Below are 12543 nucleotides of genomic sequence, written 5' to 3'. Positions count from 1 at the left end.
TTTTCTGGCTTTGAGGGGTTTGCCCCATCACATTTTTGTTTTATTCCTCATTTTTTGTTTTCATAATAAAGTAGTTAAAATTATTTGTACCACTTTTAAGTACACGCCCGCCACGCCCACGCCCACTTTAGCCTTATGCATGCGCAGACCTATGGCGCAGACGCTCGCGGGGTGAACTCACTGAGTGGGTGAACTCCACTGATCTCTATTTTTTATAGAGATCAGTGGTGAACTCCAGCTCCAGCTAGATACGATGACATGACCAGAGAGAAAACGTACGGCTGCGATGCGCTTGCTCAGTTTTGAGCACTGATCTCTCCCCTAGATCAGTGGTTTTGAGCCAGTTCGGAACATGGCTAGGACACCTACGGAGGATCTCTGGGCGGATACGCCGCCGACCTTTGCTAATATACAAAACCGACTCATGCAGAGTTTCCTGGCGCTAGCGTATATTGCGCTATAAAATCAAATGCATAATGCGCGCGCGTAGGAAATGCTCACTACATTCCCGTATGTTGCGTTGTCGCGAGTCTGCGATTGTACCACAGACCCACGACTAAGAAACCTTCAAATTTCACCTTTTTAGCATCGGTGTTGTTTTTTATAAGGAGCACAATGATCTCCGAAATTCAAGGATGAAAACGGATGAACTCCAGAACGCTGGATTCGTCATTAACCTTGCGGATCGACTGTGAAACTCTAATAGTGGTATTGTCACCACAGTCTGTAAGGAGTGCAGGCCACCCGAGAACCGGCTCCAAGTCCAACAATACCGGTATCACTTGCTGTTGAAAATGCAGTCATTCGCCATGTTCGACTCGGACGATGGTTCGGAAACCATCGAAGAGTTACGGGTTGAAATCAGCCGTTTGAAAGAGGAACTCGCTTTGGCCAGCAGAGAGAAAATACAGGCTGCTGAATACGGTTTAGTTGTTCTTGAAGAAAAGCAGGCAATAAAGCAGCAATATGAAGACCTTGATTTACTCTATGAAACTTGTAAACAGGAGCTTCAGATGGCAAAAGAGGTAACACTAACAACTTAGTTACTAGTTAGGCCCCGGGGGCCGATTGCATGAAAGGGTCTTTGCAAGGACCGTCTTTCGTGTCGCGCCATGTGAAATGATGCGCCATGTGAAACGCATTTTAAATAAATCATCTGCAAACATTTCATTCGTCCGTTAAATTAAACAAAATATTTGTGTATAAAATGATGTGATATGAAATCATATAAAATTTGATTTAAAAGCAAACTAACGAATCTTATTCTTTATCATAAATTTCAGAAACACCCCGCCTATAGCATATCATAAAAGATGGGCGACACGAAAGACGGTCCTTGGAAAGACCCTTTCTTGCAATCGGCCCCTGAGTCCTATAGCCAGGACTCGGGAGGCTTCTAGTTCTAGAGAGTAAAAATCATATGTAACTTTCATACGAAGCCAGGTCTTTCTCATTGATCCACACGACGGAAGCCAAAACCTGAAACTTTCACCCCCGAGATTTCTACTTTCCTTCTAAAAGATCTAGCCCTAAATCATGATGTACATGAGATAAAACTTCATTTCCGACATTTCTATGCTCTCGTTATTTTTTGAACAAGAATTCATTTAAAAAAATGAGAAAAATATTGTGGAAAGACGGAAGAGACTTGCCCGATATTTACACCGCCATCTTGTTTTCTATTGTTCTTCCCCAACGTTACCCGACGCAAGCGTCCGTATCGTGGGTGAAGAACAATAGAAAACAAGATGGCGGCGTAAACATTGAGCAAGTCTTTTCGGTCTTTTCATGATATTTTTCTCATTTTTTTGATGAATTCTTATCTAAACAAAATCCATAGCGTAGAAATTTCGGAAATGAAGTACATGATTTACGGCTAGATCTTTTAGAAAGAAAGTAGAAATCTCGGGGGCGAAAGTTTCAGGTTTTTTGGTGGTACACACGAAAGTATAGAAAGGAAGACCTGGCTTCGTATGAGAGTAACCTTACGTTAGTAAATGATTTTTACTCTCTAGAAGCCTCCTGGCTACCTTCTCCCTAGTGGGGTGGTGTTCTGAAAATCGTGTTAACTTTGGTGTTAAATATCGTGTTATCTCTCTGATTGAACACGCCCCTAACATACCCCCAAATCGGTATTCTGAAAACCATGTTATCTTCAGCTCCTTGCTCCTCCCACATGTCCCACTCTGCATCTAGGCCTACGTACCATACCATATTTAATCCAATCAAATGCGTTGTAGTGTTAAAGAAAAGATAGCGCAAAATTTTCAGGGAAAAAAAATGAGTGTGCTGTGTGCATGCGGTAACATGAAGCCTGCATTGTGACATCAGCATGAATTTGTAAGTTCAAACAGGAAGCTAAATGAAAGTTAAAGCTAGATAGAGACTTGGGAATGGGGTGATTGTGGCAATTGAGAATGGATTATTTCAGACAGCATAGATACAACATTTTATCGGGAGACAGATGCCCCAATCGACTATGGAGGGGGCTAGCCTTGAGGACTCCGTGATGATATTTTACATAGATCTGTATACTTTTACATCACAGAGCCTTGACACGCTGCACATACATGCCTATTAAAGCGAGACATGTAAACACGGATGGATTTCCCTAGAAATTAGAAATCGATTTATATTGCTTGATTTATTTATCTATAAACCTTCATACATGTACGCATTAAGCGTATGAAGGTTTATAGATAGATGAAATTTGCCATGTTCGACTCGGACAATGGTTCGGAAACCATTGAAGAGTTACGGGTTGAAATCAGCCTTTTGAAAGAGGAACTCGCTTTGGCCAGCAGAGAGAAAATACAGGCTGCTGAATACGGTTTATTTGTTCTTGAAGAAAAGCAGGCAATAAAGCAGCAATATGTGAGTTGATTTACTGTATGAAACTCGTAATATACTGTATCTGTACTTCTACATCACGGAGCCTTGACAGTTGCACATACATGTACATGCCTATTAAAGCAAGACATGTAAACACGGATGGATTTCCCTAGAAATTAGAAATTGACTTATATTGCTCGATTTTATTTATCTATAAACCTTTATACGCTTAATGTGTATGAAAGTGTCTTCATTCACCTAATGTGTATGAAGGTGTGAAAAGTCACAGTATATTATATATATGAAAAATGAGAGGTTTCTTACCTGACTGATCTCGTGTATCCATTCGTAAACACCACAAATACAATAGGCTTGACTTTTGAACCGCTTTGTTGATATGACGTAGCATCGATGAGTGATGTTTAAAATGCTGTTTTGAAGAACGATTTATAGGTAAAAATTATTATTTAACATATAATAAAATTTGAATTTTGATTAAAATTATAATCTGTATGCCCCCAATGATTTAGAAAACTTGAAAAAATAAATATGCAATGCAATTAAAAAAAAACATGAAAAGCTCAATAGAAAAATTAAACCCGACATAGAAATATCAAACATACAAAATTGTAATTTTTTCGGTGCGCTCAGCATACAAATTTTGTTATTATAAATTGGTGTGTAGAGCGATCAGCCAAAAAAAACATTTTTTTCACCCCCATCCGAAACATGGCAGGAGAAATAGATTAAGGCCTAGGATAACCTACATTTTGTACTCTTGAGGACTTCGTGATGATATTTTTCAATAGTTTGACATATCATTCATCACGAAGCCTTGAAACCCTTCCCCATACAGGCTAAGAGAGATACATGTATATAAACCGGGTGGATTTCCCTATGAAATCCTTCTTTAATCCTTCAAATCACATAGATTTATTGCATTTTTCATCTATACCGCTTTGTTATGAAATAGGAAACTTGATCATAAATAAATAATTTTGTAAATAAACATTTAACAAATACATCTAAGATTTAAAAACTTGATTATAAATAATTATTATTATAATAACTATAATCAAGTTTCATATTTTATTATTTGTTAAATAATGATTTTTATTTGTAAAATTGTTCTTCAAAACGGCATTTTGTAACATCGCTTATCGAAGCTACGTCATAACGAAGCGGTCAAGCCTATTGTATTCGATTCGCGGTGTTTACGAATGGATCAAGGGATCTACACGAGATCGGTCTGGTAAGAAAACTCTCATTTTTCATATTCGTACTAACATTTTTTGCGCCTTCATACATGTACGCATTAGACGTATGAAGGTGTATCTTTAGATAAGTAAAATAATAAAATGCAACAAATTTATGTGATTTGTAGGTTTAAAGATGGGTTTCCTAGGGAAATCCATCTGTGTGTGTCTCACTTAGCCTGTATGGGGAAGGGTTTCAAGGCTTTGTGATGTATGTCAAAGTATTAAAAAATATCACGAAGTCCTCAAGGCTGTACAAGCATTGAGATTTGAAAATTGTAATCATTGGAACTATAATCCATTAAAAAAGGTAAAAGTTTTGTAAATATTATAAAGGGGTTCCCAAATCCATGCATAATTCCATTCTTTTTTATTGCTGCTTGTGCCTTTTTACCTTTTGATGTTTTTAATTTTCTTCCTCTCCTTTATCTTTTTTATGATATGGCAAAAAGATACCAAATAAATAACTCATGAGCGTAATAATAACAATGATTTTAAATTACCGGTAATCAAAATTAAAGATGCATTTAAAATGTATTTTCACAAGAAGTTCCAAAGAAATTGTTTAATGATTGTTAGTAGAGAGAAGGGTAAATGGAAAATAAAGCTAGAAAAGTGATGGAAAATTGCAGGAAGTTCAGGTAGCTGTATGCCCGTATGTTGTTATTGAAGTTTGCGTCTACTAGAAAAAGGACAGCCATCGTCGTCCCCAACTTAACCTCTCCTTAACGCAGTGTTACATGGAAATGTTTCATGTTATCTTTAAACTAAACTTTTGCTAAAGCAGCCCGACACCATTTTTAGAATACCAAATTTCATGTTATCTTCCACCCTTAACACAGCGTATGGGGGGGGGGTGTGCATGGTGTATTTCATGACCATGCACGGTGTTACCAATTTGGCCACATGTTTTTCATGCTAACATGATTTTCAGAATACCAATCGTGTTAGCCAACACCGTTTTTGTGCCCCTGTAATTGGGGTTTTTTATTTTTTACTTTTTTGGTTGTAGATCTACACTACAGTGTGATTGTTTTACCTACCAGCCTTTTTTTTTCAACCAAACACATGCACATGCAGGTAGATCTACATGTACATCTACGTGTAGGCATCAAAACTTAAGTTAGGGTCTAGATCTAAGTTAGATCACTTAGATGTAACATGTAGGTCAGCAGTCAGCAGTACATCACCAGAGGTGTTTAAAGCCAAGATCGAAGAAAGCCATTTACGTTTCGACTAAACTCATTTGCTCCCTCTCCTAACCAGGTGCATTATACCTAATGGTCCTACACTGTACTACATCCAGGTCTAGGCCTAGATCTACACTTTAAACTTTGCTTCCAAAACATTTGACAATAGAAATATGATGAAAGGGGCCAAAGGCAAAGGCTAGCACAATTTTCAAAGACTTTCTTTTTTTTTAAACAACAAAATATGGTCAATTTTTGTTTAATTTTCAAACTTTCCCCATCCCTAACAAAAAATGTGTGTGACAATGTGATGTTGGTTTAAGACGATACTATTTTCAAGTGACCCAAATACAATGTATGCGAAGGGCAGTGAACAGAAGCTGATATCATAAACAGGAGAACTGATCCTGGCAAAAATTCTTCCTTTTTTTTGTAGGTGTTTGTGTATTCATGGTGGTAGTTGATGAATATTTAAAAAATCTTGCATTTGAATACTGTATGATGACTGAATTTATGAAAAGTGTTCGGTCCCCAAATCGATAAAGAGTTCCTTTTTTGACAGCCACCCTTACGTACCTTACTCCTATCCTAACCCTTATATTATTTTTTTTCCACTATGGGGGCTGTCAAAAAAGGAACTTCCCATACAATCCATTGATATAAGCCTACTTGTCTCTAGAATACTAACTTAGTGCTTAGTGAAGCAAGATCAAGATGTTGTCTGGACTGAACGTGAAGTTCAGTCTGTCTTGCTCTGTTTCGTCAGTTAATTTTTCTGCTGGACGGTCATGTGTACATCTTGCCTTGCTGTCTAAAAACTCCTCCACATGTGGCGTAAATTGACTGAAGTCATTCTTACACTTCTTACAGCCTACAGGAAATATATGGCTGTTCCAAAAAAACAAGAAATTCTCTGATGTTTATGACTTTTGCTTTACAATTAAAATGTGTACTTATAGCTACAGTATAGGGAAGGCAGGGTAAGTTGTGACACTTTTTGAATTTTGCATGTTAGAATTGATATGACTAACGATATTGTAGAAATAAGTACCTTGCCTTTAAATTTGATTCTTGGGAAATATTTTTCACCTATATATAACTTTCTACCCCCACACTGAAAGTCATCGTGACATTTGAAAAAAACAATGTCAAATGGCTCAACTTGCTCCATCTGTGGGGTAAGTTGTGTCACCGTCTGGGGTAAGTTGAGCCACAAAAACTATGTACAAATTGTATGCGGGAATAACCAGGATGTCAATTTTTCATTTAAGTCTTTTCACTTGCTAATTCTCTATAAATACTAACATCATCTAAAAGTAACAGAACTATCATGTGAATTTGCTCCTTTCTGCCTGCATATCAATGGCTTTTTACGTTTTTTAATTTTTTTGTTATACATCACCATAAGAATTACCATGGTTCAACTTGCCCCATGTTGATTTGGCTTAAATTACCCCAGTCCGAACTTATTGCGATATTTTCACATGAACACATTTCTTATGCATTCATCATGTAAAAGATAATGACAAGAATGAGAATCCATACCTGGACTAACAATATTGTTCTTATTTCTACAATATATTTAAAGATGTGTGTGCGTAAAAAGCACTGATCTATTTCACACCCTTTTTCACTTTTTTGGCTGAAATTTGCATTTTTCCCTCTAAAAAGTACTTTTTGTTTAAAAAGTTGAAAACAAAGAGGTGGGGTTAAGGGTTATGCAATGGGTAATGAATACAAGACACCACAACAATGTCTGAATTATACCTTGGTCACATTTGCTCTACGGCGGCCGTATGGCGAGTTGAAAACAGCCGTTTTAACATTTTATGTACGAGCTACATGTAGGTGGTTTGCATAAAAATGAATAAAACGGCTGTTTCGACTCGCCGTACGGCCGCCGTAGAGCAAATGTGACCAAGGTATAACTCATTATTAGCCAGGGGGTGGTGGCTCAACTTGCCCCTATGCTCAACTTACCCCGCCTTCCCCTACTGTGTTTATTTATGTAGGGAGGTTGAATCACCATGTTATACACAAAAATAACAAAAAATGAGATAAATTACCAAACTTAATTTCTTTTAGAAAATAAAACATATAGGTTAATTTCCTTAATTATGGAACATTTCCCAAAACTTTATTTTCTTTTACCTCAAATACAGATTAATCTTATATAGGACAGTGATTTTCCATTTCCAAAAATTTCCTTTTCCTTTTCAGAAAATCTTAAATTCTGTTTCAGCATGTCACAAAACGGAAATTCTGTTTCCCCGTAGACTTTATGTACATGAAAAAGTGACAATGAAGTTTACACAGAAAATCAATACGCATTGAGTAGTGATGTCACAACACTCTCGCTAGTCAAAATTAGTATCTGCCACTTTACACCAACAACGCAGTAGAATTCATTCTAATCAGATAAATACAGGTACACAAAATATTTTGACAGGCACATTTACAACTGTAACATGAATACATGTACATCCTTACCTTTCACATTATTAGCATTATTTTATGGTTGAATGATATTCTATCAATAATTTTGGGGGGTTTTGGACATCATTTTTTCGATTTTTACCAATCCGCCATTTTAGATTTCAATACCGCAACATTGTGCTGTTATATCTTTGAACGTAGAGGGCAGCAATACATGGCTGTGTTGTTAAAATCAAACGATGTGTGCATGTGAATATTGTCAGTACGGCTGATCTAGGGACAGTGATTTTCCGTTTCAAAAAATGGCCTTTTCCGTTTCAGAAAATCTCAAATTCTGTTTCAGCACGTCAGAAAACGGAAATTCCGTTTCCCCATAGACGTTGTACACACGGAAAAGTGACAATTCCGTTTACACATTGAAAAGCAAAATCAAAGCGCATACACTCGCACTGGCCAAAATTTGTATCTGCTACTGTACCAACAACCCCGGGGGGGCCACTTCCATTCACGAGTGGATACCATGCACGACCAAGGGGTCTCGAAAAGCACCCTAAACACGTAATATCGATATTCTGAAAATGAACCCCTTAACAAGTATTGGCGTGTGAAACCCTACCCTTAACAAGTATTGGAAACAAAACGATACTCTTGGCAAATATTCCCTGAAATGAACCCCTAAACAAGTACAGGAATGTTTTATTGTTACGGTTCCTTCGGTCGTCGGCTTTACCTTATTTGGTATAGTACGACCCCACTTCTACACCTCGCGCAAATCGGACTCTAAACACGAAGTGTTGGCGCAAAAATGATCCTTTATAAAACATTTTAATTTTGTTTTATCATCCCCGCAAATTAGACCCTAAACACGTAATTTTCCTAGCGAAATAGATACCCTTTTTTCATTATTTTTGTGTTTTTGACACCCTTATCACGTTACGTACGTAACGTGCCCTATCGTGAAAAAGACATCCTTTTTACATGTTTTTTTGGTCGCGCATGGTATCCACTCGTCAATGTAAGTGGCCCCTCCGGGCCAACAACACAATAGAATCCATTCTAATCGGATCTATGCTGGTGTATTTAATGATTTTTTAAACTGATTTAGCATGCATACATCCTCACCTTTCACATAATTAGCATTATTTTACGGTGAAATTAAATTTCATCGATAATTTTGGGGTTTTTTGGACATCGTTATCATCAGTCAACGACTTTCGCCAATCCGCCATCTTGGATTTTAAGACCACGATATCGTGCTGTTACATCTTCAAACGTAGAGGGCAGCAACACACGACCGTGCAGTTGAGCGATCTGAAGCGATGTGAAGCCCAACCCGGCCGGCCGGGTACGATCGCGGGGTACTATCGAGTGTGCTGATGTCGAGAGCAATCACGATGTGTGAATTGTCATGATTGTAGCGAAGTGAGATCGTGTTTTCTGGGGTTTTGTGGCCATTTAATATTCTTATTTTGTTGTTATTTTGGAGTAATTTCTGTTGCTATTCTGTGTATTTTGAGGGAAAATACGTTTTCCGTGATTTTCCGTTTGAAATGCCACTTTCCGTTTCAAAAGGCCTTTTCCGTGAATTCCGTCCGTTTTCCGCGATCGCGGAAAATCACTGTCCCTACTGATCCTTCCGGCTGAGGGGTAAGATCGAGTGTGATGGAGTCGAGTGCAGTCAGGATGTGTGGATTGTCATGATTGTAGCGAAGTGAGATCGTGTTTTGTGGGGTTTTGTGGCCATTTAATATACAATGTACATACTTGTAACTATTGACTTCGTAAATATCCATCAGTAATCTGATATACATGTACCTGTATCACAGTTTTATACATTCACAAAAACAAAGATAATCCTCTCTTTGTAATGTAACTAACAGAAATGAAAGTTAACCTTTTTTGATACTGAAACATATCTCAGGATTTAATTTGATGGTGTGAACAACTTCCTAGTGTGAAGTTGGCTTTGTCTACAGGTATGAAGAAATAGTAAAATTATATCAAAGCATCCAAATGTATGAGCCCCTTTTGTAGACTAACTTGTTAGCACCATATTTTTTAACATAATAAATCATGGAATACATTAGAAAAAAATTCATGTACAATTGTACATTATATTACTTCCATTGCATTTGTTTGTTTCTCTGTGGAAGTCTGCTGTGTGCTCACTATGCTGTACGCATGTACAGTGTATGAATATTGTAAATTGCTTGATACACTGCTTAAAGCTTTATAGGGATAAGATGAGTCATCTGACTCATCTCTTAATGAAAAACAGTTCTTGATGTTGTACTCTCCTCAGTAGTCATACATGCTATCTCATTTCTCACCAAAATAAAATGTGTTAGCGTCTACATGTAGGTTGAAACACACCTTATGACCTTTCATTGAATGGATTTTGAAGATCAAAAAATCTAAAGCCTTGGCCTAAATTATTGCAGAGGCCCATGTGCTACATGTGCATGTATGCACACAAAAAGAGTAAAATACAATGTAGGCCTACATGTAAGTAGACATCAGTTTATAGAGAAACGCATACATTGATATTGGTGTACTTGTACAGTACATATACTTGCACAGATCCCCGGGGGGGGGGGCCACTTCCATTCACGAGTGGATACCATGCGCGACCATGGGGTCTCGAAAAGCACCCTAAACACGTAATTTCCGTATTCTGAAAATGCACCCCTTCACAAGTATTGGCTTGTGAAACCCTACCCTTAACAAGTATTGGAAACAAAATGATACTCTTGGCAAATATTCCCTGAAATGAACCCCTAAACAAGTACAGGAATGTTTTATTGTTACGCCTTACGGGTCCTTCGGTCGTTGGCTTTACCTTATTTGGTTTAGTACGACCCCACCTTCTACACCTCGCACAAATCGGACTCTAAACACGTAGTGTTGGTGCAAAAAGGACATCCTTTATACATTTTAATTTTGTTTTATCATCCCCGCAAATTCGACCCTAAACACATAATTTTCCTAGCGAAATAGATACCCCTTTTTCATTATTTTTGTGTTTTTGACACCCTTATCACGTTACGTACGTAACGTGCCCTATCGTGAGAAAGACATCCTTTTTACGTGTTTTTACGGTCGCGCATGGTATCCACTCGTCAATGTAAGTGGCCCCCCCCCCCCCGGGCACAGATCCAGAGTTGGACTTTTACAGGGTGCTAATTTTTGGCATGATGTACATGTAGCTGTTGTCATCTTCAATCAATGCGCTGTAAATATAATGTTTTATCATCGTTTTGAAAACGATGGCTTGATTTAATACTTCCTTTATTACAAATTCCTTACTCTCTTTTCCCTTTTCTTCTCCTCCCTTTTTTTGAAATAATACAGATTACAAATGCATAAAATGGGTGGGGGGAATTGAATGAAGTACCGGTATTTATTTTCTCTCCATTTTCCTTTCCATTGCATAATATTCCCTTTATTTCATTTCTTGTTTTTATTTTTTTTCTTGCTTTAGGGTAGGCAATCACAGGCGTGAATCCAGGATTTCTGGGGGGGGGGGGCAAATTCGAAGTCACGAGAGCAGATTTTTAGTGGCATATAACACTGCCAAGTACGTGTAAAGAATCAAGAATACCTATATGTGCTGATCTAGTAGCTTTTGCTAAAAGCAGGAGGGGGTTGTGGCTGGAAAAAAATCCAATCATTCCCATTTATTTCCTGGTCAGCAGGGTTTTTTTTTTATTGGAAGGGGTATTCCTACATCTAAGGCAGGAAGTTAAAGTACATCGTAAAAGCAATATCGGTATACCATAATGCCTGATAAATTGAAAGCAAAACAAGTAGGCCCGTTTCGGGTACACGTGAACATGCCCAGTCAGTGCACGTGTACTAAATTCCATGACCGTGTACACAGTAGCATTTGTATAAAACTTGTGTGGGAGTTGTAAACAAGTGAACAATTGGAGTAAGAGATAATCTGCTGTCTCACGATGTGGCAAACTGAAATTACAACATTTCGACTGCACCTGCTAGTCTTCGTCAGGCAATGAAGTGGACACTCGCTGCACGTGCCTGTTTACTGTAGGCTGCGGGTCGTAGATGCCTGAACCGCCGCGGTATGATTGGTCGGCACAACCGACCAATCAGAAGCTGCGGATGATGCGATCACCGGGGGCTTGCAGATGTCGAGGAAATCCCATCGGCTGCAGGCGCCATGGAAAGCGGGCGATTTGCGGACGTCGAGGAGTTAATAGCGGCAGCTGTACAAATACTAATGTGGTTAGATGCGGACGTTGGAGGGCGATCGACCAGTGAGCATCGGGCGGTCGTAGGGGGCAAATGGTCGGAAGCCATTCTTTGGGGATGTCAATGCCATTTTCCCTGTTGACATTATTAGGATGTAGATGAATTTGGATAGCCTCTTTAACACGCCGTGTGTACCAGTGCTTATCCCGCGCTATGCAGCTTACCTCGTCCCAATTGGGAGGGTGATCTGTATTCCAAGCATGCTCTGCAACTGCCAAACTATCTATGCGCCGGTGCTTGACATCTCTGTGATGTTCTAGCATTCTTTCGCTAACGGGTCTGCCCGTTTCCCCGATGTAAACCTTGTCACAAGCCCCGCATGGTATCTTGTATACAAACGCTATCGAATCTGCCGGGCAGCGCAGGGTCTTTGGGCACACTAGCTGTTTACGGATAGTAGTATCGGACTTGAAAACAGCGCGTATGCTATACTTCTCTAAGTGCCAGCAGAGCTGGCGGTAAATAGAATCGACAAACGGTAGACTTGTATCGCACAATTTCTTTATCGGCGGCGTTCTTTCCCTTAGTTTCACGGTTGAGAAAGGAGCGCGGGTAAC

General features: G+C 38.7%; 1 protein-coding gene across 3 annotated transcripts in view; it reads left to right on the top strand.

The window, feature by feature from the left end:
- The first annotated feature begins 477 nt into the window (after nucleotides 1-477).
- Nucleotides 478-12543, top strand: part of LOC121410475 (protein bicaudal D homolog 1-like) — a 40343-nt gene continuing 28277 nt past the window's right edge. Inside the window, exon 1 of one of the 3 annotated variants that reach the window (XM_041602594.1) lies at nucleotides 478-1025. In XM_041602594.1, coding sequence (XP_041458528.1) covers nucleotides 795-1025 — 231 coding nt within the window. In that variant the 5' untranslated portion in view covers nucleotides 478-794. The remainder of the gene's footprint in view (nucleotides 1026-12543) is intronic. The other 2 variants (XM_041602597.1, XM_041602596.1) reach the window with 2 other exon arrangements.

Source organism: Lytechinus variegatus, chromosome 3, assembly GCF_018143015.1.
Source record: "Lytechinus variegatus isolate NC3 chromosome 3, Lvar_3.0, whole genome shotgun sequence".
Taxonomy (NCBI): Eukaryota; Metazoa; Echinodermata; class Echinoidea; order Temnopleuroida; family Toxopneustidae; genus Lytechinus; species Lytechinus variegatus.
Note: the sequence above shows the minus strand (reverse complement) of the source record. Positions and strands in the feature narration are given on the sequence as shown.